This window comes from Strongylocentrotus purpuratus, unplaced genomic scaffold (genome assembly GCF_000002235.5).
Source record: "Strongylocentrotus purpuratus isolate Spur 01 unplaced genomic scaffold, Spur_5.0 spur5_scaffold_19, whole genome shotgun sequence".
NCBI lineage: Eukaryota > Metazoa > Echinodermata > Echinoidea > Camarodonta > Strongylocentrotidae > Strongylocentrotus > Strongylocentrotus purpuratus.
Genome location: NW_022145604.1, coordinates 25,743,525 through 25,771,031, shown reverse-complemented (window position 1 = coordinate 25,771,031; position 27,507 = coordinate 25,743,525). Strand labels below are relative to the sequence as shown.

The following is a 27,507-nucleotide window of genomic DNA, read 5'->3' as shown; positions in this document are numbered from 1 at the left end:
AATGTGAACTTCACAGCGATTGCACCCGACAATGATAATCTCTAAGGATGGGAAAGCATGTTTCTTTGTGCTCCTTGTAGACTTGTCCCAACTACACAGGTTAACAGCAACAAAACTTGCACCAGACAAAGATTAGCTCGCAGATTCTTTCGATGTACACGCACTGGTCTGTGATCCTGTAGTCCCTAAACTCAATTCCATCTTTAAGATATGCTCTGAAGACTATGTGCAACGCACCTTGTACAGTATACCATGAGCATCAGCTCCAAAGGAGGTTTCATCTGGCAAGATCAGCTCGCAGACTATTTTGATGTAAACGCACTGGTCTGTGATCCTGTAGTCCCTAAACTCGATTGCATCTTTACAAGATATATATGCTCTGGGCATCAACTCCAAAGGAGGTTTCATCTGACGAGATCAGCTCTGCAGATTTGGCCGGATGCACAATGTCCCTACGGTGTGAATTTTACAAAAACTTGCATCTGATAGATTAGTTCCATCCCTGTTTGAACAAAAACAAAAACATCAAACTAAAAGTTTAGCAGGGATGTTGGTGCCAATGCTTGGCTCTACAGACAAGAAACAAAAAGAAGCAAAAACACTGCAAGTTCAGATGCACAAATGTAGGATCGTGACAAGCGCTCATTTCACAAAGTCATTAAAAAAAATCCTCAACCACCCCCGCCCCCCTTTGAGGAAAAAAAAGAAAGAAGAGGATTCTTGAGGGAAAAAAAATGGCATCTAAAATAGGGAAAAATTAGAAAATAGGGGTAAAATAGGGGTAAAATCAGGAAGAAAAAAATGAAAAAAAAAGAAAAAAAAAGAAGTTTGGTGAAACGGGGCCCAGGTCCTGAGCCCACATTGGTCTGATTTGTGTCCCATTACGCATTACCCTATCATTACCTGGTCCAGTGAGGCACATTTGACAGGGCTGTAGTGCGTCATGGTCGCCTGCTGGTTCTGTGATAACAGCTTGAACTGAAGTGTGGCTCTGTGGAAGAAACAAAACAGAAGTGTAAGTAAGAGAATGCGTTATACATGAATATCCCTAATTTCCTTCTATCCTCCGTGCGTGTTCACTTATAGCGCAGGACATCGATAATCAACGCAAAACTAGATATAGCGTAGTATCCCCGGTTGATCTTCACGCAAAACGCTCACCGATCGGCCATGTCAATTTTCCGCCAAAATCTAGTATGTATCAGCTACTACATGTACTTTGCTAGTTCCTGACTGGTAGTGAGATAGACATCGATAGAAAGTATGATATCATGTTAGGAAAATATCTACATTATGTGGTAAGCCAAAATTTAATGAGACGCACCCCCGATAAAAATGAGTTTTTAACATGAATATCCGACTCTGCAAATACTTTTCTTCTCCAAGCTTTCTTGGTGTTTTTCTCACATTTTAATACATCACTCACTACTTATTGAATTGTACACTATAATGTTTATTATTCTGGCTCACATTCATGACAAATTCATTGTCATTAAATGAATCCTGAGCAGATAAGAAGAACGAGAACTGTGCCATGTTTTTGCTTATTACGTATGCAAGAGGAGCAAAAACATGCATATGACTTGAGTAAATATGGGCGATTTTGCAAGCGCTGCGGCCTGACTGAATTTACACAATAAATCATCAACTGGTACAAATTAGAACCATGTCAAGTTGAGAGAGACAGCTGAGCATATAAAAAATTGATCAAATTTTGATCTGACATTTGCTCCAGTGGTATTTTCTCCGCATTTTATTTCATCTACGAACAAGAATCATGGTTAGGATTGAAAATGGGTTTTAAATTAAGTTTATGGTTGAGGTTTCATAGGGCTAGGGCTTGGAATACTGCAATGTCCAGGGAAGAAGTTATGAATTCAGGGTGGTGTTTCACATAGATCCTAAGTCGAACTTAACTCGTTGGACTTAAAATAACAGAGAGCCATTTGTAGCCTTAAATAATAAAATATATTCACAAGCGAACATTCAAGTATTTTAGACTTTTTATAAATTCCACATCGAGAACGTGAAATCTCCTTGATAATAGAAAATATGAATGATTTGTATCAACATTTTAAGCATTTTAAAATAAATTTTACAAAATATTTTCATAGATGTTAATGGCTTTCCATAATTGTTAAGTCTAACTTAGAGATAAGTTCAACTTGGAATCTTTGTGAAACACCCCCCTGTTGGTGTACGTCATTAACTGCACAGTACATGTAATTTTCGGCATGGCATGAGTTGTAGAACCACATCGAATAACAGTAAAAGGAAGAAGGAAAAAAAAGACTGGTATATTACAGATCATCAGAGACTAAAGATCAACAATCTTGAGCACTGATGTTTGTAACAGAAAGCATTTTTACCCCATATGCTCAGGTCAAATTTGCTCTTTTTTTCTTCTTCTAATGGACTAAACACTTAACGTATTACCATCACTCTATACCGAAGCAAATCTCAAGCTAAGCCTTAACACAATGTCTTAGATAAAATGTCTCCAGTTCCCCAAGCACGTCAGATCACCAACAAAAAGGGTACTTTTGTGCATGGCTCCACTCAAACATGTGGCGGGCACACACATTGGCACCAAAACTTGAAGTGAAGACCTCCCCCCCCCCCCCCCCCCAAAAAAAAATGTTTTCTTTAAATTTCAACATGGGGATCATGTATGAAGAGCCTTAAGATCATGTTCTGGACACCCTTCTTACTACTGTAGAGCCCAGCCTTTGTGGTATTAAAACTTAAGTACCTGTACAAAACATGGCTCTATATATGTAGTCAACTGTAATAACTATTTTCGGTGGCCAAAATACTGTGTACCATGGGAATTTTTAATAAGGGTACTGAACTGAAAACCCGGAATTAAAAAAGAAGAAAAATAAATTGTGCAACATTTTTTAACAAGCTACCTCCTCTATTTGAAGAAAGGTTAAAGTGTACTTTGTCTTCTCTCCCTTATCTGGGAAATTCTTTATGAGATTGCAAAAACAATCTAAGAAAACTTCCTTTACTTGTTTACTAGCTACCTGTATCTTGATAATCTAGCAACTTTTTGGACTGATACTGTTTTATCTTTGTTCCTTTGAATTACCAAAGGAAATGAATCCTAAATATTTAACTAGATACGCTATCCAAACATTATCCCAATATTATCTCTCCTGATACATGTCTATGTCAACAATCAAATATATCTCGATCACTTTGTATATTGACACAACATAATTATGTCTTTAAAATATCTTCTTTCAGTTTCGTTCTTGGGGTGTACAGGTAATCATGGTCCAGAAACCGCTTCGGCAGATCAAAAGTGAGTTCATCATAATTGATCAAAACAGAAGGCCCGTCTTCACTATCTCGAGATTGCCAAATATCCAGCTATTTGAACTATCCCGATCGCAAACTATCCAGCTAATTGCGTCTTCATTAGAACGAAGTAGCAAATTGGCTGGATAGTTGGTCAGGATAATATCCCAAGATATCTCGGTCTAGTTTGCAAAATATCCCACTATTTCCGAACTAGCGGGATAGTTTGCGACCGTCTTCATTAGACCGAAGTACGGAGTCAAATATCCCGATCCCATCATGCACCACTGAGCGGTATAGATCGCATGTGCGCGCGCTTGTACAACTAGTTAACACGGTGAACCGGAAATCGTTGTGCATGATGGGATCGGGATATTTGACTCCGTACTTCGGTCTAATGAAGACGGTCGCAAACTATCCCGCCAGTTCGGAATATTTTGCAAACTAGACCGAGATATCTTGGGATATTATCCCGACCAACTATCCAGCTAATTTGCTACTTCGTTCTAATGAAGACGCAAATTGGCTGGATAGTTTGCGATCGGGATAGTTCAAATAGCTGGATATTTGGCAATCTCGAGATCTTCTAGAGGGTACTTGTGATTATTTGCAAGTGGTGAATAATTAATACAAAAGCTTCTTGGTATTACACATATATGCTTCGGGCTCTAAAGTACATCCAACATCTTGTACAATGTTTTCAAACACTTCAAGTACTTGAAACAAGTATAACACATGCTTGATACAAGTACAATGAGTATGGATTTCACATATAAATACATCTCCTCTTGGTTTCACCAAAGAATGAATGTTTGTCTGGCTACTTTCAAGTGTACATAAAATCCTCATTACATTTAATTAGACAATCAAGAAAGTTGGTGCACTAATAAGGAATGAAGATTAGATGATAATTATATACCTTGCTTTTGTTAATGGAAAGTGTTGAAAATCATAGAAACTAAATCAAGGTTTCACTATGCTTTTGAAATAAAGTGTCAATTGAGAATATATACAGCCATCCTCCCACACAAAAACATTGAAGTTGGCGTACTTAAGAAACAAAGATAAGATGATAATTATTTACCTTGCTTTTGTTATGGAAAGTGTTGGAGATCATAAAAACTAAAATCAAGGTTTCACTACATAAACCCTATTATACAACACCTACGTGAATCCTTGTCATTTGATTGGACGATTGTTGGTCACATGATATTCAATAGATGGTATATTGCACGGTCGTGCATTTTTGGTTATATGCGCCGTGCATTTTTGGTTATATGCAGACTGCGTACCTCTCTGCTGCATGTGCGCGTATCCCTGCGTGTATCTGACGCGAAGGCAATCTGCATGTAATCGAGAAGGCTTGACTCGAACTTTAATTTATCTTTATAAGGAGTAAAGCATAATTTGTTGATTAACGTTCTATTAGGTCTTCTTCGATGTTGTATAAAACAAATAATGAATGTTTTTCATTCGTTTAATAGTGCAAATATGTTCATTCGTTGAAAGATTAACGTTAATTCTATTCAACTCGGCTGACGCCTCGTTGAATAGAATGTTAATCTTTCAACTCATGAACATATTCGCACTATTGAACTCATAACCATTCATTATTTGTATACTATTGAATATAAAGTGTCAATTGAGAATATAATATACTAGTACAGGAATGTTCCTACACAAACACAATGAAAGTTGGCGCACTACATGTACATGAAGATTAGTTGATTATGGAAAGTTTTGGAAATCATATAAACTACAATCCAGGTTTCACTATAAATAAACTGGACTTTTGAATAATTAAGTGTCAATTGGGAATACAATGTAAAGGAATCTTGCCACACTAACACAATGAAAGAAGATTTTATGAGTCATACATAATACTCACACAAACTGCATATAAATCACATGTGTTGGTGAGTCACCTGAGCAGTAGGACCTGCAAGAGTGTGATTAAAGGATTTAAAAATGAAGTCACAAGAGCATGATTTATTCAGAGAGATGCACCAAATTCAAAGAGCACCTCTGTCACAAGACAAACACAAAATTTGAATATTTACAATAATCAGGGGCATGATCAGGAATTTGTGAAGGAGGAGGGAGGGGAAGCGATGCACATTATTCTGAAACCTGACACAATTACATGGGGACAATTTTATTGTTGGGTTGGTATCCTTATGATGTACATACTGGGTGGGTTTCAGCTTGGATGTGGATCCCATCCTCAATTGTTACTGATGATAATAATAATGTCACTGTCATATTAAATTCTACGATATTAGGAGAATCGGCACATGCAGTCTTGAACATATAGGCCTGAATTCACAAAGGAGGTCTAACTTAACCCATGGTTTGAACCCTCATTTACATAAAATTTGCGCAAAATAAGCATACCTTGCCTTGCGCGCGTCTGATATTGGACCTCTGACTGTGTCACGCTTCTGTTGCACAAATTTTAGACCATGGGTTATGTAAATGAGGGTTTAAAACATGGGTTAAATTTAAACCTCCATTGTGATTCCGGGCCATACATTACAGACATTACAGTTACTATAAAGGTGAGTTCTGGTAATGCGATTGCATTGTAAAAGAAAAGGTGTGGAAGGGATCAGAAAAAGTTGATCGTGTAGCATGTAAGTATTGGTGTGCATTGCACAGTTCTGGAGTCATCAAAATCATAATAAATTTAGCCCAGTCTTGATAAAGTAACAAGCACTGTACACAGAAAGATGTACATGGGACTACACAAATGGTGTCGAGGCTAGTACTACCTGATTTTCTTATCTTTCTGTGCTCATTACTCAGCCAGTATACATGTTCTTCTAAAATTGTTTGGCACATGACATTTATTTGTAATCTTGAACATTCAGTGTAACTTTTGTTTGATTCTGTGAGAATTCATTTTTTTTTTTTTTTACCAGAACTCAAGTTTATCTTTAATCAGCATGGCATTCATTCCCATGCTTGACTCATCCATGTATCACGATGCTCTTACACACAGGAAAAACATTATTTTTCTTCAGCTAACATGACTTCCTGTGGCATTCAAGTGATTTTTTTTTTTCCAGTCTTGGCTAATTTATCTAACTCTACAATGTCCTCTTGACAGAAGAAAGTATGATTATTCATAAGTATAAAAATAATTCTCTTGGAATTGAAAATAACGATGAGTGCTACACTATCAACAATTAGTTCCTGGTATTTTTGAAAAATGTATAAATAGTCTTTCTCAATTCTATAATTAAGTTTAATACTCACACTAAAAATGACTCTGTGAAGGTGGCTGTAACGTTAGAAAACATCTGAAGGAAGATTAAACATTTTACAGGTTAAATAAAAACTTTACAACAAACATGTTCATATGATACATATACTGTACCATTCAGTGACATAGTGAGGTGTTCAAATTTACATACATGTATAAAACATTTAATCCACTGATCAAATCCAAACTTCAAAACATCCTTCTTTTTGTTTACCTGGATATTTTTGGCTACAATGAAGAAAATAGTCAGGGCCATGTTTAAAAAAACAACTTGTTTTCGACAGTAGTTGTTACAAGCTACTGAAATCCTTGCATTTGATTGGCTATGGGTAGATTTCACGTTGACCATATGGTAGGAATGTTCCCCAGGGAGTGGAGATGGTGCACATTGTGCATGAATAAATCTGATGACTGGGGCAATAATATTTGTAAAACGCTTTATAGAGACGATAAACCATATTAAGCGCTATATAAATCCAAATTATTATTATCATTATCATAATTCGATTCAACTCAAATTCAATTCAAGGTTTATCAAAATATATCTTCGCAGTCGTTGATGGCTGAATTGTGATATATAGTTTACAGATGAAAACATGACGAATTAAAAAGGACATAGATTGACATAAATTTAAAGCAAAATAGAAATTAAGATTACAGAATTGCAGTTGAAATTCTAGTTAAAATATGTAATATAGAAAATATATTTTTATATCAATAATTATTTCCATAGATATGTGGCAGATATTATTGATTATTATTATTATTAATATTATTGATTACAGATATTGAATGAATGAATCACTGGGACAGGTCAAAGGCGATAGTTTCAATGATTGTGCTCAAAGCCCCACTGTCCTACTTGTAGCTACTTGCTCCCTCTATATAGAAAACTTCCCCAATCGGTGCCTGTTGGTCCCCCATGATCCTTTTTTTCTTATGTTAGTTGAGAGCTGAGTTAATGAGATAGCCACCTGTCAGTGACCTCGCTGTGTGGCCTAATCCCTTCTGGTCCAGTAGTATTGACGGTCTTTAAAACTGTAACTATATACCGGTACCTAATATGCATTTTTGTTTCAAAACAACTTTGCGTTTATCATCTCTCTGAAACGTGATTCATGAAAATTGCCTGAAACACGTTTCAAAACTCTGATTCTAGGCCAGAAAAGGGACCATAAACGTACCTGTTATTATAATAATAATAATATTTAAGATTTATATAGCGCTGGTATACAAGTACAGTTTCTAAGCGCTTTACAAAACAAGTGAAATGAAAACATATAGTTTGGCTATTTTGGAGAACAAGACTAAAGGATCGATCGAACAAGAGACAAACATGAAATGAGAAATAAATCATCTATTCCCTGTATATTAAAGCTACATACACATATTAATTAACACACATTATGTGGCAAATCATTGGAGATATTCTTTCCCTTGAACCAATAGAATCACTGATTAATACAGGTGTCAGGCTAATCTTCTGTGGCATAGCAATCATTACATAATCGCAAGGTCTTTTAATAACAATGGTTTTAGTTTCCTCAATTTGAAGGTTTCTTCTTTGAAAAAAGAAAAGCATTTCAATATAGCTCGAAGGTCCCTTGTTGGTTAATAATATGCAAAGAAAGTATATACAGATTTGTTACTCATTTAAAAAACCTAGAGAAAATTTATACTGATATTATGGAAACCCCAAACCTTTTTTTTTACAGATAATGGCAGCCATTTTTTACTAAGAAACTTCTCAAATTTCAAAAATTAAGCATTACAATTCTTCCAATTCAAGGCATGAAAGTTTTAAACCACTAAATCTGCTAAAAATTCCATGCATTGCAGGTTTCTGTTTTTTCTTCTTCCAGTAAGTTCTTTTGTTCATGATGGAATCTACATGTGTACATGTACATACTACATGCCAGGGAAAAAAATACTTTAACAATTTCGGGGGCTACTTTTCAAGCTTGCTTGCATGAAAAAAACACTCTTTAATTAGTTTTGCATTGAACTCTATGCAAAATTTTTGGGGCTCTTTTATGACTTTCGGGGGCTCTTTTGGGCATTTCGGGGGCTAATTCGCCCCAAGCCCCCAAGTATTTTTTTTCACTGCTACATGCACCTACAATATATCAAATGCACGAGTATATCCACATGCCCAGTCTTATTGCCACATCCATAACACATTCTCCTCTTAACATGGGTAAGATAAGAGAAGCTTGGGCCCTGTCTTACTACATGTAGGAGCTGTGATCGATTCCAATCAATGGCAAGTCCTTTAACAATGGCAAGTTTACAGTCTCCTATCTCGTATGTACATTGATATCAATTGCAAATACATGTAAGTGGGGATTAATCTCAACTATTTATAACATGAGGCCCTGCCATAGACTGCATTGTGAGTTAGAATCATTCCTGAAACTTGTCTGTCGTAAACTTTGCCTCTGATTCTAAACAAAATCCTGGATTTAGCTTATGCTGCATTCATAATTATAAACATTTAGGTCAGAAATGAATCCCATGACTTTTACAAGCCAATCACATTTTTACTTATAATATCAAGATATTTATGATTTGAATTCAGAATTTAATAAGAAATGGTTTTGAACAGTTTTTTCTTAACACTACAGTCTAGTATGGTAAAACTGGTCACTCAAAATATTTTACTTTTTTGACGCACGTCTTCATGATCTTTTTATTAGGGCTTCAATATTACACCATATCACAGACACTGATAACACGTAGGGCCATGCATCTCAGATTTGTAAAACTGTAAACATAGTTAAACAATGCCTTTATCCCTAACAGACATATAAAAGCAGAAGGATTACATAACACATGTCAACAATCATTAAGATACCCATCAGGTCGCTTGAAGGACAAATCAATACAGGAACATTCTTTCACTTCTGTGTTTGCCATCAGCCCACGTCAGAACACTGCATGACAGCCACATATTGTTCGGCAGACCAAGAAGTTACATGTACTTCTTGGGCAGACCAGGGGGTGTTTCACAAAGATCCTAAGTTTAACTTATCTCTAAGTTGGACTTGAAAATATTTAGTAAAAGTCATTTTAAAAAGCATAAAATGTTGATTCAAATCATTTATATTTTCTATTATAATGGGAGATTTCATGTTCTCGATGTGGACTTTATGAAAAGTCTAAAATACTTGGATTTTTGCTTTTGAATATATTTCAAAATAAGGCTACAGATGGCTCTCCATAATATTTAAGTCCAACTTTGAGTTAAGTTCGACTTTGAATCTTTGTGAAACACCCCCCAGATTTTATTGAGGGTTGTATATCGCTGGCTCTGGTAACAACAGGGTGGATTCACAATTTACAGCTCTCTCCCCCCCCCCCCCCCCCCCCTCTTCCACCACCCCTCCCCCTCCCCCAGCAAGCCACAACACTAACAGGCCATTTTTCAGCTCGCGGATCGCAATCTTTCAACCAGTACAGCGAAGCAAAATGCTACCCACCGATCGAAATTACAAAAGTCGTCCAACTGTAAATTCATAAAGTGGGATTGATTGCTCTGTGTGTGTGTGTGTGTTTTGGGTTTTTACAGACGTGTATCAATCAGATCTGATTATTTACGTCTGGGGACCGACCTTTAAACGTCACCATCCGAAAGACGTGACTCAGCTTCGAACCTGCGTCCTCAGCTGAATCAGTGTGTAACTTCCGATTTTAGCTGGATTGCAGGCACATGCCACAACGCTCTGATATCAGCACACGGTTATGTATTGAATTTGGATGTCAAAATCCACCCATCAAACGATTCTGACTGAAAATTTGACCTGTTTTTCAACAATAATCAATACAAATTGAAATAGTCAGTTTTGGCCAAAGATATTTTGAGATCGTCGTACATGAGATTCTCTGCGGTCAATGTCCTATACTTCCCAAATTTCAACCTTCAATCCAGGACTCGACTGTTTACTTAACCGTAAATACAATCTTAAACCTAATCTGAAAAACAAAAACATTTAAAGGCATTGGGCATCTTTGTCTCAGATTCTAAACAAAATCCTGGATTTTAATCTCCTACTTGCTGCTACTACTACATGCTGCAATCATAATGATAAGCCTTTAGGTCAGTCAGGAATCCCATGATGTTTATAAGCCCATCGCCCATCTGATTATCAAGATATTTATGATTGGAATTCGAAATTTAAAAAAACCGTTTTCCCAACGTTTATTTATATCACTACTGTCTATTGGGGAAAATGAGTATGGTAAAATCGGTCAATTAAAGATTTTTACTTTTTTGAGGCACTTCATGATCATTTTGAAGCACAATTTTGTCAGGGTTTCAATATTACACCATAACACAGACACTGATAACACATAAGAGCCGTGCATCTCGTATTTGGCATTGTTAAACAATGCCTTTAAAACCGTAACCGTGATAATATCAGTAAAGCGCTTAGAGATGGTATTCCGTATTATACAAATGATGCATGCGCATGAGTTCATTATACGATCTATCCGCACTTGAGTTGAGGCTGTGTGTATCGATCGCAAGAAGCCGTTAGGCTGAGTGCAATAGATAGAACGAGGGCGGATAGATCGTATAATGAACGAATGAAAACATGCATCATTTGTTTTATACAACGAAACTCCTAGATCCTGGTTATTTGATGTAAAAAGATTATTTCAAGATTGTTTCGTGACAGTATGGCTGACAAATAAATCTAATGATAATAAATTTAATAGGCTTAATTTAGTGTGCACACATAGATAAGCTGCATGCACACTTACCTCCATACATATTTAGACAATAGTGCTGTGCAAGAATACGCCCACACGCATTATAAGCGCTCTAACCTCTACGCGCACTATTGCGCATTATGTATACGCACTAAAAAAAGTGTGCTAATACTGGTAACTATTGGACGCTTTTTCATGAAAAAACGTGCGATAGTCTCAGTAAATGAATCATACGTGACCGCGCATGACCAATCATTTGATTTGAATCTAGGAGTGAGTTGTATAATAAGCTCTATATGACTCCAGATTATTATCATTATTAAATGGAGGATAGTATTTTTCTCACCTGTGAATTTGTGTGTCTACCGCCTAAGGTAAAGGGCATGGTTGTTACGTTGGAGCCTTTAAGGACGTCACTCCAGTAAGCAGACACTGTAATGTTCTGTGCATACACAGGAACAAAGTTCATATTTGCAAGAGAGAATTCCATCTGTTGTTGAAGATATGCAAAAGAAAAGGAGAAAATATTATTCGGTGTTAAAGATAAACTTGAGTTCTGGTAAAAAAAGAAAATGAATTCTCACAGAATCAAACAAAACTTACACTGAATGTTCAAGATTACAAATAAATGTCATGTGCCAAACAATTTTGGAAGTAAATGTATACTGGCTGAGTAATGAGCATAGAAAGATAAGGAAATCAAGGTATAGTAGCCCCGACACTATTTGTGTAGTCCCATGCATATACATCTTTCTGTGTACAGTGTTTGTTACTTTAAAGACTGGGCCAAATTTATTGTGATTTTAATGACTCCAGAACTTTGCAGTACACACCAATACTTACATGCTACATGATCAACTTTTTCTCATCCATTCCACACCTTTTCTTTCACAATGCAATCGCATGACCAGAATTCAACTTTATCTTTAATGGATAATGTTGTTACGGAGAGAATAGACCTCATTGCTCTATGTTATGTATATAGGTACCAAATAAATAAAACATTTATCCAAAGTCCTTTGGAAGTGGATTGTACCGTAATAATAGTGGGTTCTTGTATAGCGCACATGTCTGTCATACGTGACTCCTGGCGCTCCCAATTATTACCCTGGCTTTAGCACGGCTGCTATACGGCGCTCTAGCATTTCAAGGAATTAATTCCAGAAAGGTACATCTATATTATTATCATTTATTAAAAAAAAAATTGAAATCAATGTGATAGAGCCTCCCATCAGGCAGCAACCTGAAAATTAGCATCCTTGTTTGAAATTACTGAAAATTCTAGAAATGGGTTAAATACCGGTATTCTTCTTCTTCTTCCTCAATACGTGCGACAGACTTGTTAGTCCATGTAGAGACATGGAAACGAGGCACGTGGGCATGGCATAGAACGATCTTTCAGGAATTTTAGCGCATTGGATCTACAGGAATCAGTTGATCCCATGTTGTTAATGCTATCAGGTAATTTATTCCAGTCCTTGCACGTACAAGGGAAATGGTAGAACCTTGTATGTCTTGTGCTATGAACCGGGATTGGATTTTTTTTCATTCATTAATTCATTTATATATTTATCTATTTATTCATATTTCATCTGTTAATTCTCATGCTTTCATTTCTTCTTTCTTTTCTATTTATTTTGGGGTATAGGGTACCCCCCCCCCCCATATATCAGAGTTAGTTGGAGCACCCAAGTAACATAGATTATTACTTCTTGTTGAAAAGAGAAGGTACACAACGTCTAATGCGATGCCAAAGTCTTAAGCAGGGCTCCCACTTAGCCGAGTTGGAGCCTCGAGTTGTGGCGAGCTGGCGCGATCTTATGGCAAGCAGTTTTATCATTTAAACATAATTCTTGATATCAAGAATTCAATTCTTGATATCACGAAATCGAATTCCTGATATCACGAAATCAAATTCTTGATATCAAAAATTACCGTTGCTTTACAACGTAAAATTATTTCTTGATATCAAGAATTAATTTCTTGATATCAATTTATAATAAAAGGGCTTGCCATAAGATCGCGCCAGCTCGCCACAACTCGAGGTTCCAACTCGGCTAAGTGGGAGCCCTGCTTCAGGCTAAAGACTCGTTGGGAGGAGGAGATACATATTTCTTTGTGATTCATTAATACAAAACAGCTGTTTTATTTATATTAACACAGTTTCATAATGACTAGATGATATAACATGAAGCAGAAAAAACAGCTGTTTTATTCATATTAACACAGTTTGAAAATGACTTGATGATATAACATGAAGCAGAAAAAAAGACTGTTTACCTGAAGTTGTAGCCTCATTTCTGAAGTAGTTTTATTCAACCAAACATCCGCCGTTACTACGTCATCTACGGATAAAAGAACCGCTTTTGGAACCAGAAAGCCGCACAGCACCCCGGCTATTATTGCACAAGCCAATATAGATATGATTACATAGCACCCCCTGTGAAAAGGACAAAATAGAGTATGACAAAAATCAGACAAAACAAGGTTTTTTTCACAAAACTTGTCATCAGTGACAAATGACAGTTTTTGTTATTAAGCTACTGAAATTCATGCTTCTGATTGGTTGTCAGCAGATTTGTCACTGATTTTCGTCATTTGTCATTGAAAAAAGGCTTTGTGAAATGGGTACCTGGACTGAGATGTGATTAGGACTGGAAAGGTAAAGTTGCTCTCAACAAACAGACAGACAAACAACCATACAAACAGACAGACAAACAACCATACAAATAGAGAGACAAACAAACATACAAATAGAGAGACAAACAAACATACAAATAGAGAGACAAACAAACATACAAATAGAGAGACAAACAAACATACAAATAGAGAGACAAACAAACATACAAATAGAGAGACAAACAAACATACAAACAGACAGACAAACAACCATACAAACAGACAGACAAACAACCATACAGACAAACAACCATACAAATAGAGAGACAAACAAACATACAAATAGAGAGACAAACAAACATACAAACAAACAACAAATATAGTATGCAAAATACAAATAGGCTTTTAATTTTACAAAAGAAAATTATAAGAATTATATCACACAGCCAATACCTTGCTCATACTTTACCTCTTTTTTACAACCTAAATTTTTTAAAAGTAAACGATATATATGTTTATCAATGTGCAATTTTTATGTATCTATGCTTTAAAAAACTTTTACCAAATACTATTTTACAATATTTTCAACTTAATAAGAATATTCATGGCCACCAGACCAGGATTTTAAATAATTTTCATATTCCAGGAGTATAGGACACTAGTTTCCCAAAATACAAGTTTTTTCAGGGGTCCAAAAATTTGGAATGACATACCCATAGATATTCGACAAACAAACATACAAATAGAGAGACAAACAAACATACAAATAGAGAGACAAACAAACATACAAATAGAGAGACAAACAAACATACAAATAGAGAGACAAACAAACATACAAATAGAGAGACAAACAAACATACAAACAGACAGACAAACAACCATACAAACAGACAGACAAACAACCATACATCCAGACAGACAAACAACCATACAAATAGAGAGACAAACAAACATACAAATAGAGAGACAAACAAACATACAAATAGAGAGACAAACAAACATACAAACAAACAACAAATATAGTATGCAAAATACAAATAGGCTTTTAATTTTACAAAAGAAAATTATAAGAATTATATCACACAGCCAATACCTTGCTCATACTTTACCTCTTTTTTACAACCTAAATTTTTTAAAAGTAAACGATATATATGTTTATCAATGTGCAATTTTTATGTATCTATGCTTTAAAAAACTTTTACCAAATACTATTTTACAATATTTTCAACTTAATAAGAATATTCATGGCCACCAGACCAGGATTTTAAATAATTTTCATATTCCAGGAGTATAGGACACTAGTTTCCCAAAATACAAGTTTTTTCAGGGGTCCAAAAATTTGGAATGACATACCCATAGATATTCGACTGAGTCCATCACTAAATAGTTTTAAAAGAAAATTTAAACTGTACCTGTTAAGACAATACTCAATAGTGCAATAACCTATATTCTTAATGTTCATCAGACAGAAAAGTGTGTGTTGGTGTGTATGGGAGAGAGTGTATGTGTGAATGCAATTCTATTACATAACATTCGTACAAGTCTTCAGAGGGTTAGCATATTTCCAGGTGCTAGGCAGTGAGATCACACAAAGGAAATTCAAAGAAAAGAATTTCAAATGAGGAAAGGAACCTTATAAATAGGGTTCGCGGGCGCACGTAGCCATCTTTTCTTTTGTGTGTGGCAGTAAGAACACCTATTTTCTTTCGACAGTACATGCAGACGGACTTCGACATGCAGACGGAGATTTTCGAGCAGGGAGCCGATGAGTCGACGGGGACTGATCCGGCGGAATCCCTGGTGGGCAAAGTCGCCGCCCAGTCCGCAGAACTTAGGAAGCTTTCTTCCAAGATGTCTCGGTTTATGGATGTTATGTCCACAAATCAAAATGAGACAGTCCCACGTGCGAAGCATGGGGGCGATTTACCTGATGATGACTTGCTCAGCATTTTCGCTGATAACAGTGTATCTATTTGTTCGTCGCCAAGCAGGGCGGATAGTTACGACCCTGAGTTGGATCTATTGGAGACACCGGGTGTGGTGGAATCGAATGTAGTTTCGAGTTTCTTTCCACCCGATTGTGACCTGTATAAGGGCACATTGGATTTCAGATCGCCTGTGTCTGATAGCCTGGCGGCTCGCATGACCAAAGCAGTAACGCTTCCTCCGAAGAAGGAAAGCATTGAGAAGATTGCTACTCAATATCTTACACCGGAGAATGCTCCAGCGGTTTGCACGCCGAGGATTCCCCAGGAACTGTGGGGCTCAATTCCACCGAATTATCGTGCTGCCGATAGTCGTGCACAGAAGTTGCAGACTCATATTGTGAAAGGTTTGCTTCCCTATGCGGAGATTCTTTCAGAGTTACAGAGCGCGGCTTCGGAGAAGCGCGATGTGGATACCAACCGCATTAAGCGTCTCGCCCTCGACGGTATCACACTAAGCGGTTTTGCCTCCTACGAAGTGAGCATGAGGCGTAGGGAAGAATTGAAGCCCTCTTTTAACCCCAAGTACAAGGGTATTTGCAGCCGTTCAGTATCGGTATCTGAGGGCCTCTTTGGAAGTGAATTTCAAGCGACCCTTAAAGGGGTCGGAGACTCGTTTCTGGTCAGTCAGAAAATTTCGCCTCAGAACTTCAGGGGGCGTGCCAAGCGCAACTATCAGCGACCAGCCCCATATCGGCAGGACAAGCGGGATTATTCTCGTTTTTCGAGGGATCGCAACAGCGGCCCATCTGGATTTAAGGAGTTTCGCGCCCCAGCGACAGTTTCCAAGGCTCCACAGTCCAAGTACAACGCAGATCGGGGCAAGTTTAACAAGCCCGGTTTCCCAAAAAACTAGTAAGTGACCTTTCCCAGTCAGGGAGACTCAGGTTTTTCAAAGATGAGTGGTCGCGTCTGACGTCTGATTCTTGGGTTTTAGACGCAATCGGTGGTTATAAAATTGATTTTTGCTCTCTTCCTTTTCAACGTTGCTCACCGAGCAATTACGTTGCCTCTCTTATAGAGAAGGAAGCAATTAGTAGGGAGATTGTTTCCCTTCTCGAGAAAAATGCAATTAGAAAAACATCTAGACAGGACCTTGTTTTCTTGTCTTCTATTTTCACGATTCCGAAGAAATCAGGAGAACGCAGACCAGTCATTAATTTGAAAAACCTGAACACTTTTGTCAAGTATGATCATTTTAAAATGGAAAAGTTTAAAAATGTTCAAGATCTGATGATGCAATCTGATTTCATGACCTCAATTGATTTGAGGGACGCTTATTTTTCAATCCCGATTCATGAAGATCATCACCGTTTCTTAGGTTTTTCGTGGGAGAAGGCCTATTATTGTTTTCAATGTTTACCATTTGGACTAAGCTCAGCACCTAGAGTATTTACAAAAGTTTTGAAACCGGTGATGGCCGCTATAAGATGCAGGGGCATTCGTTCTATGATTTATTTGGATGATATAATTATTTTCGCTAATTCGAGGCAAGCAAGTCTCGAGCACACTAGTTTTGTGTGTAATTTATTATCATCTTTGGGATTCGAAATAAATTTCGAGAAGTCTTGTTTATCCCCTAAAACTGACACAACTTATCTGGGTTTCTGCATTGATTCGGCTAGTATGTCGATAAGTTTACCTGGTGAGAAGGTGGAGAAATTGAAATCAGTAGGAAGCTCTATTCTAGCTTCGAATCGGGTCATTGTTCGGGACCTTGCGAAGTTCATTGGCATTATTGTTTCTTCCTTTGAGGCCTTTCCAAAAGGGAGGATTCATTACCGCAAATTGGAATCTTTCAAAACTAAAGCGCTTGAATCTTCAGGTGGGAATTTCGATTCTTTTGTGTCTCTCAATACCGACGCATTATGCGAAATTCAATGGTGGCTCTCGATCCCATCGGATGCGTTCACTATACGCCCGCTAAAATGCCTCCTATCAGCATCACATTACGTACAGATGCAAGTAGCACGGGATGGGGAGCTTTCTGTGAGAATGATTATTCATTTTCTCAAGGGGTTTGGTCATCTAAATATGCCGATCTACATATTAATGTTCTGGAATTGCTTGCAATTCAACACGCATTATCATCATTATGCAATTCACGGATGAATGCCCATATTCATATTAAGTCTGATAATAGTTCCGCCGTATCTTATATTAAGAAGTTTGGTGGGCGTATCTCCATGTTAGATGGAATCTCCCGGGCCATTTGGTCATGGTGTTTTGAACGTAATATTTGGCTTTCTGCATCTCACCTGGCTGGGATTGCAAATATTGAGGCAGACACGCTTTCACGTAGAGATCTTAACAAAGAGCTTCAACTTTGTCCCGATAGGTTTTTCTCTATTTGTCAGCATTTCAATGTATGTCTCGACGTTGATTTGTTTTCTTCTCGTTTCAACAATCAATTACCATGTTATGTAACCTGGAAGTATGACCCTTGTGCTTTTGCAGTAGATGCTTTTACCATCTCTTGGAATGCATTGAACATATATCTCTTTCCTCCTTTTTGTCTTCTTACTAGGGTCTTGCAGAAGCTTCGGGAGGACAAGGTGGACATTGCCCTTCTAATCGCTCCTTTGTGGCGAGCCCAGCCATGGTATCCCATCCTTCAGTTACTTGTCGCCCCACCCCTTCTACTACCTCCGAACTCTCTCGTGGGACATTCAAACCCATTCCCAAACCTCAAGCTAACCGCCTGGATTATCTCAACAAAGGTTGGCGCTCAGCGGGCCTTTCGGAACACGCTTCCAGCCTCATCGCCCTCTCTTGGCGAGATGGAACCAACAAACAATATGAATCGGCTTGGCAACAGTGGCTTCGCTGGTGTGATTCACAATCGCTTGATCCCTTTGACTCGTGTATTGTAAACGTGATTAATTTTCTTAGTGCTCAACAGGGTTTAGGAAAATCCTACTCTACTATTAATTCTTATCGTTCTGGCCTTTCTTCTGTACTACCACCAATGGAAGGCTTTCCAGTTGGCAAGCATCCCATGGTAATAAGATTATTGAAGGGGATATTTAATGCAAACCCTCCTAAACCAAGGTACCAAAGCACGTGGGAAGTCTCCAGGGTTTTGGATTATTTGTGTTCAATGGCAGAAAATTATCAACTTTCTTTGTTTCATTTGAGTCAAAAACTTGTGTCGTTAGTCGCACTTGTTACAGCGCAACGTACACAGACTCTCAATCATTTAGATATCTCTTTCATGCACATTTCAGATGATCGTGCAGTTTTTCAGGTCATGGATGTCTTAAAAACGACTACTCCAAAAAAGGGTATTGCTAAGCAAATAGTTGAGCTTCCTTCTTTTCCTTCGAATAAGAAGTTGTGTGTTTTGTTAACTCTTAAGGAATATCTTAATCGTACCAAACCTCTTCGTGAATGTCATGGGGAAACGAAGCTCTTTATTTCAACTAGAAAACCTCACAAATCGGTAACCTCCAGTACTTTGGCAAGATGGTTAAAATTCTCTGTTTGCTTCAGGCATTGACACATCAGTATTTTCGGCGCACAGTTTCAGGAGTGCCGCTACTTCTTCTGCTTTCGCTCATGGGGTCACCTTGAAAGAAATAATGAAGAAAGCTGACTGGTCAAATGCCCGAACATTCAAAACCTTTTACCACAAACCCGTCGTTGAAGATGGAACTTTCGCTTTTTCGGTTTTAGCTCAAGCTTCTTGAAATTTATGTTCTATATCATGACATTTTCACGAAAGAGGGCTCTATGTTAAATGAGAAGAAGGTTCGCTTCTCTTTGGTAATCAATTTTTGGTACAGTTCCATTAAAGGAAAATCCTAGGTTACTAGAGATGTATTTACATGATTCACGTGATCGTAGTTTACTTTTAAGCAAGACTGATTTAGTCAAGGAGATCTGAGTAATCCTTTTATGCTTCATTATTTTTGTGGTTCGTGTTATGATTAAACATTTGATACACCTGCAATTCAAGTGTTGGTTGTTTATTCATGTAAGTTCGTCTTTTTTTCAGATTCTGTGATCTGCTCTTTGAATATGCTAACCCTCTGAAGACTTGTACGAATGTTATGTAATAGAATTCCTAAATTATGCAAATAACATGAAGTATAATTAGAATTCTATTAATAATAATGAAGTACAAGTCGAGGAGGGTCCCTCCCTTCAAGATCTTTTGCTGAAGATTCCCTCCCTTCTGGATTTTTGTTATTGTTCAAATCACAGAATCTTCTCTCTTTTTTAATTGGGAGTGTATATATCCTGGCTTCATGTCTGTTTGGACTTTAGCTGTTGTTTGACAGGAGTTATGTTTTGATTGATTGGATATGATCGATTGTAGTTTTTGTTTGATTGATTATGATTGATTGAATGGATTTGATCTATTGTAGCTTTTGTTATGATCAATAATATGATATTTCGGTTTTTGGACAAATATTTACTCTGTTTTGGGGAGAGTTTTTCGTTTGTTGACACCTCTTCCTTCTTTGAAAAGATGGCTACGTGCGCCCGCGAACCCTATTTATAAGGTTCCTTTCCTCATTTGAAATTCTTTTCTTTGAATTTCCTTTGTGTGATCTCACTGCCTAGCACCTGGAAATATGCTAACCCTCCTCGACTTGTACTTCATTATTATTAATAGAATTCTAATTATACTTCATGTTATTTGCATAATTTAGGAATTTTTCCCCCTTTTTTTTCTTCCTTTTTATAACAAATACAAAATTTAAATAATGTACTTAGTTTTTTATACAATTACTGGAGACAGACTTTTACATAAGGCCCGGCCTTCCTGTCTAGTCTCCAAATATTTTCATTAATGTACATGTTTAAAATGTTTTTCCCTTGTCCATCATGTCTTCTCCACTTGTGTTATCCTCATGTTATATATTGATACATGTATTATATTCTAACTTTTATATGTTTGCTTTCCTTGTATATTTTTAATGAAAGTATTGAATAAAGTGAACTTGAACTTGAACTTGAACTTGAACAAATATTTCATATCACCTATAACCCAAGGAAACCTTCCTTTTTATGGAAAGACCCCAAAAAGAGGCCGCATGTACAAACAAAATACTTTCTTGTTCTAACACTGAAAAGTAAAAGACTTTCTGTTTTGTTTTATTTAGATCAAGTATCGACTGTTGGGAGCCAGAGGGGTGTCATTCTGTGCTGAAGTCTATGAATTAATCATTCCATATTTCATACCAATATGGCTGGACGTGAGAACCCAACGTACATGTTGTGTATAATTAGTCCAAACACATGCATCCTTTACTTCAATGCTAATGTTTACCATTCATTGTTGACAATACCTTAAAGGTAAAGACCAGTATTGGAAATGCCCCAATTTCAAAAAAGGAAATGGAAGCTCTCATTACCAATCATGTGAAAGAATATGTTTTGACCAATACATGATGATAAAAAATTTGCCGGGAAACTGCCTAATAATTTATATATTTGGTAAATTTGTTTCTCTCATGGTCTGTGAGAGATATAGGGTAGTCCCATATACATCTTTCTGTGTATAGTGCTTGTAACTTTACGAAGAATGGGCCAAATTTCTTATCATTTTGATGATTCCAGAACCTTGCAGATGCTGATCGATTCCACAACGTTTCTTTCACAATGCAATCGCATGACCATAACTGGTCTTTACCTTTAACAGGCATCACATAAATAGATTTCAGTCACCATTGTATAATGATTAGCATTCATTTTCACAGATCATACCGTAAGGCAAACGATTTTGAAGTACCTAGATTTCATGATGCCACTGACACAATGGGTCAAGGCCATTTCATGTTGGCAAAGGAAATACACTCAACAACTCCATGCATTGATAATCATTAAAGGTAATACAAAGTTTTGGAAAATTTTGAAAATTGGCTGGATAATGATTCTTTACAATTTTGATATATTTGGATGCCCCTGTGGACGTATTATAAGCACCAGAAAATTTGGTCCCTATAAAAACACTACTGCTTTTGAGAAAAATTGAATATAAAAAATTACTGGTGCTCCCGGTAAATTTTGATAAATTTCAAGTAGCGCCTACGGCCATACAATGGTAGCTGCGACCATGAAAATCTCAGAATGTGTATTTGTGATATATAATTTCCAAACTGGATAAGCCAATTCGTCAATTTCAGTCAGGAAACATTGTTTATAGCTAAATTAATATCTTGACCTTGAGAGAGAGCTATACAACACAAAGAGCTTATTATTTACAATATCATCACTTTAGAGTCGATTTCAACCGCGACAACCATCACTGAACATTGTAGGACCGCATATGCTTCCAATATGTTCTTTTGAACCAAATTCATGACCCCATACCAAAACTTTGTAATACCTTTAACATAACTTTTTTATATTGAAATCTAAACTGCAGAACGATTCTCCTTCAAACCCTTGATTTGAATCTACTTCACACCGATCTACCAGTACAATTTTATTATAAAATTTATAGTTTTACATGGACATTTTCCCATTGTTTAATGTGAAAGCCACCCTGATATTGAGTTGGTTTTCATGAAAGCGGAAAAATGTGAGAATTAAACTAGAGAAATTTTGAGCAATATTCGCTTAAAGGTAGGAGAGTTATGATTTTTTAAAGTTGTCATCAGTGAAAAACAGCTGTAACGCATCTTGCAGGCTTCTGTCCAATTTGCTCTGTACAGAAAATTTCATAAAATATTTTCTTAGTTATTGATGACAGAAGAGATATGTTTCATATACGGGTTGTATAAATACATATTTGCAATATTTATCTTTAGTCAAACAGAGTCAAAGGAAAGTAAATTCTAAGCAGAGTCTTAAAGGTACTATGTCCCTTTTGCAGCCAACCTCAAATGCTGTAGAACTTTGCAGGAATTATGAATATATGTCATGTAGTCTAGATCTATGTCCTATCTGTGAAATTTAAACGTTAGCAGTGTCCTCATATTCAAATTATGCAAGGAAACCCGTTTACTTGCTAGACTTCACCGTCAGACACTATTGAGTGACTGACTGGCTTTTTTTCTTCTTTGGTAATAACATACACTGTACATGAAAAGAGTTGTAAAGGGTACATGAGCATTTGTCTACATCAATAACCCACTTCTTGTGATGGCCAAGATTAAACTGATTGAATCTTTGCGCAGCATAAAACGTATGACCATTTGGTACAATTGTCTGAAAATCAAGACTATTACTTTTGGGCTCTATAGCCCTAAAGTCGATTTGACAACTAATAGTCGTTATTTTCCCACTTGAAGACATTTTCAAGCCCCACCTTTTTTAGGGAAGTTCTAAATTAGTATTATCTTTCAAATGCAGTTGGAATTTAACTTTTTTTGGCCTGCAAATGGGACATAGTACCTTTAAGTTTAGTTAAGAAAATTGGAAGGCTATTGGCTACTGTTACACCGTGGGCACGTATGAATCAAAATTCAAAATAAAAACAATAAGGTAGACTTACGTTCTCCTAGGTTTCAGTCTTTCATCGTTGTAAGGAATTAAGGCTACAAGATCATCTTCTCTACCTAGTCATCAAACAGAAAGAAAAAAGTTATATGTAGTGGCGTAGCCAAGGGGAACAAGGGGGCACATCCCCGAATCGAATGGGGACAAAAATTTAAGAAATCAGAGAGCGACAGAGAAAAAGACTGAAGACAAATGGTGAAAAAATGAGAGAGACAGGAAGAGGGGGAAAGGGAATGCAAAATAATAATATGATCCCCTCCCCAATGATTAGTCGATAAGCATGCATAGCTGCCAACCTTGTGTGACCAAAAAAGGGAACTATGATGGCAACAAAAGGAATTTCAAGCAAAAAAAAGGAATTCATTAGAACGAAACTTACAACCACGCGCCACACACTTTCAATGCACAGAATGTCCATTCCTCACGCTGTTTTTTTCCCTCCATATTAGGACCTATAGATTATATACATGTATATATACATTAAGTAGGCATTTTGTTTGTTATTTTGGTATTATCGACGTTTCGTTCTTTTTGATAATATTTTCCTCTTCAAGTATGTTTTCAAGTATGTTTTAACCTCAGTTTTTTATTGAATTTGTGATCAAATTAACATTTAAGGGCAGTTGTTGGATGTGCGATATATGTAAAAAAAATTATAAAAATTATAAAAATTATTAAAAAAAAAAAGAAGATTTTATGAAGAAAAAACGTACTACCGTAATCGGGAGGAAAAAACAGAATAATTCCGGGAAAAACGTAACGGTTTGCAGCTCTGAGCCTGTCATCCACCAGTAAGCCCAGTACCCCCACCCCCCTCCCCCTGCAATATCCAGACTCCTGCTAAGCCACCGATTAAATGATAATAATAATAATATTAAACATGTATGTTTATCTGTTACAAAACAAATTACATTGAATATTGAGTAGTAGAATGCTACTAAGAGAGATGTTTGGGTTTTTTCATCAAATTTTGCTAAAATTTTGCTGTTTCAAACGACCACACAACATTTCAGAATTTCTGTTCATTTATGTCCATCAATGCTTCATATTTGTTTCCCCTTAACCACTGCAGTTTCACCAAGGAGTGTCAATGAACATTTGGACATCCTTGGTCTCATGAGGTATGTCCTCATCAGCTTGAGATTGCCAAATAGCCTGCTATTTCTGATTTGGGAAATAAGCCCAAGGTGACAAATCGCGTCATCATCAGCTCGAGGCTCGACATCGAAACTCGAGCTCGAGAAATTAGCTGGAGATATTTTGCTCAGCGTTTGTGCTTTGGGCTTTTGAGTCTTTGGGCTGGTGAAGATGCATGGGACAAATAGTGGGATATTTTGTAAACTAGCCCAATATATCTTGGGATGATTATATCGACTAAATTTCCCGCTAATTGCAACTGTGGGCTGATGAAGACGCAAATTAGCTGGATAATTTGCGATCGGGACAGTTAAAATAGCGGGTTATTTGACAATCTCGAGCTGATGAGGACAGGCCCATGAAGCAGATCTTACACACTAACCTCTAGGGATTTTCCCCAAACCGTGGCAGGTTGGGCATGTGAAGCCGTTGGAGAGTTCCTCGTACGTGTAAATACCATTGCCGTTGCTATCGTCAGAAATGGGCGCGCTGGGGTTCGGGGGGAGGGGTCTGCCAGGGTTGCCTCGATGGCGCTGAGGTCGTTGGAACGGTGTCTCATGGTGGTGGTGGGTTTGTTGCTGACGCTGCTGCTGTCTGCTACATTGTTGCGAGTGTTGTCCAGCAGGGGTTGTTTCTCTGACTTACTGTCACTCATGGCTTCTTCTGTGGAGCCACCATCACCATCCTGTTTCAGGGTAAAAATGGATAACATGACAGTTAATTGAGTCCAAACAGCAATAGGCTAAATCCTAACCAGTTGTAGACCAAACTGCAATTTAATTAGCTAAATCTTAACCAGTTGAAGACCAAACTGCAATTTAATAAGCTAAATCTTAACCAGTTGTAGACCACACTGCAATTTAATAAGCTAAATCTTAACCAGTTGAAGACCAAACTGCAATTTAATAAGCTAAATCTTAACCAGTTGTAGACCACACTGCAATTTAATAAGCTAAATCTTAACCAGTTGTAGACCACACTGCAATTTAATAAGCTAAATCTTAACCAGTTGTAGACCAAACTGCAATTTAATAAGCTAAATCTTAACCAGTTGTAGTCCAAACTGCAATTTAATAAGCAAAATCATAACCAGTTGTAAACCAAACTGCATTTTAATAAGCTAAATCTTAACCAGTTGTAGACCGAACTGCAATTTAATAAGCTAAATCTTAACCAGTTGAAGACTAAACTGCAATTTAATGAGCTAAATCTTAACCAGTTGGAGACCAAACTGCAATTTAATAAGCTAAATCTTAACCAGTTGAAGACCAAACTGCAATTTAATAAGCTAAATCTTAACCAGTTGAAGACCAAACTGCAATTTAATAAGCTAAATCTTAACCAGTTGAAGACCAAACTGCAATTTAATAAGCTAAATCTTAACCAGTTGAAGACCAAACTGCAATTTAATAGGCTAAATCTTAACCAGTTGTAGACCAAACTGCAATTTAATAAGCTAAATCTTAACCAGTTGAAGACCAAACTGCAATTAATAAGCTAAATCTTAACCAGTTGAAGACCAAACTGCAATTTAATAAGCTAAATCTTAACCAGTTGAAGACCAAACTGCAACTTAATAAGCTAAATCTTAACCAGTTGGAGACCAAACCGCAATTTAATAAGCTAAATCCGAACCGGATGTAGACCAAATTGTGCAAACAGCAATAAGCTAAATTACAAGTACTTTATAGAGATATCCCATGCATACATGTACACATCTCCACTTGAGTATGACAAATGTATCAGTACCTCTGTACAAGTACCTGCACATGACAAGAAGTCACTGATTAACGACTATGCAAGTACAGTTCATGTATGTGTCATCACTTAATACTTCAGTTTAAAAAGCAGTGGCTTTCTAAAGCATAATACAGTTTGTATGTACACTGTATAGTGTACATACTATTCTTAGGACCCAGTAACCAGGGGCCCGTTTCACAAAGCATTTTTTCAATGACAAATGACAGAAATCAGTGACAAATCTGCTGATAACCATTCAGAAGCAAGGATTTCAGTAGCTTATAACAAAAACTGTCACTTGTCACTGATGACAAGTTTTGTGAAACGCCCCCCCCCCCCCCCCCCCTGGACATGCAAAGAGCGAATATAAGGTTAGCACTTCGGTGCTCTATAATATGAAGCGAGTCTCCTCATATTCCATAGAACTAATTAAATACCTAAGTCAGCTCAGCTGGAATCAGTGAATTTACACAATCACATGCAGTCACACATCAAGCTAAAGTTGACAGGCCTGTCCAGGCTGCTGTCATTTTTTTCTCACGAGAGTTCTGGACCTTGGCTGGTATGTTTTACATCATTCGCAGCTTGGAAAGAGGTCACAAACAATTAGACTTTTATTATTTATTGCTGTGCCTCACTATTTATAAAGGCAAAAAATAGAACTGAATAAATACCGAGATTCAATTCCACAACTCCAACATTGTATTACGCTGTCATATACCGATTGAGCGATTGGTTGATGAAAGGCATGGGTTTGCATAATTATTATAACCCTATTTATACTAACCCTAAAGGTTACAATGTGCGCATGCGCAGGTTTACTGATTGAATGATTGGTTGATGAAAGGCATATGGGTTTGCATAATTATTATAACCCTTTAAACCAACCCTGAAGGTTACAATGTGCGCATGCGCAGGTTTCCTTCGCAAGCTCAATTTGGGCTCGCTATATAGAATGAAAAAATAAGACACGTCCAGGCTATGTACAGTACATGTAAATGTATATACTAAATAGTCAAAGTTTCCTTTCACATAGCATTTCCATGTGTTCCACCTTTTCACATCATAGCTGTTAAAGGTAAAGTCCAGTATTGGAAACGCCTCAATTTCAAAACAAAAATGGAAGCTCTTATAACCAATCATGTGAAATAATATGTTTTGACCAATACATGATGATAAAAATTTTGCCGAGAAACCGCCTACTAGTTGATATATTTGGTAAATTAATTTATCAATAAATTAGTTTATCTATTGGGATGTGAGAGATAAATGCACGTGTCGTGCACGTGT

At 37.0% G+C, this 27,507-nt stretch overlaps 2 protein-coding genes across 2 annotated transcripts; one reads left to right on the top strand and one right to left on the bottom strand.

The window, feature by feature from the left end:
* Window positions 1-248: 248 nt before the first annotated feature.
* Window positions 249-26,423, bottom strand: LOC115918158 (transmembrane protein 106B-like). Its single transcript, XM_030989871.1, has 9 exons — window positions 26,381-26,423; window positions 24,860-25,117; window positions 23,336-23,399; window positions 13,565-13,724; window positions 11,631-11,774; window positions 6,565-6,608; window positions 5,195-5,245; window positions 904-991; window positions 249-502 (listed from the first exon to the last, which is right to left on the bottom strand). Exons 1-9 carry the CDS (start codon window positions 26,421-26,423, stop codon window positions 491-493), a joined length of 864 nt encoding a protein of 287 aa, XP_030845731.1. The 3' UTR covers window positions 249-490.
* Window positions 15,461-18,497, top strand: LOC115926160. The gene is made up of 2 exons (XM_030990695.1): window positions 15,461-16,743; window positions 18,416-18,497. Coding segments are annotated over exons 1-2 (1,125 nt in total). The 5' UTR covers window positions 15,461-15,619; the 3' UTR covers window positions 18,417-18,497.
* Window positions 26,424-27,507: the final 1,084 nt, after the last annotated feature.

Coding starts and splice junctions, on each gene's coding strand:
- LOC115926160 (XM_030990695.1), top strand. CDS start 15,620: ATGCAGACGGACTTCGACATGCAGACGGAGATTTTCGAGCAGGGAGCC.
- LOC115918158 (XM_030989871.1), bottom strand. CDS start 26,423: ATGCTTTGTGAAACGGGCCCCTGGTTACTGGGTCCTAAGAATA. Junction 25,118..26,380: donor GTTACTGGGTCCTAAGAATA/GTATGTACACTA, acceptor AGTGACAGTAAG/TCAGAGAAACAACCCCTGCT. Junction 13,725..23,335: donor AGACTGAAACCTAGGAGAAC/GTAAGTCTACCT, acceptor TCCTTTTCACAG/GGGGTGCTATGTAATCATAT.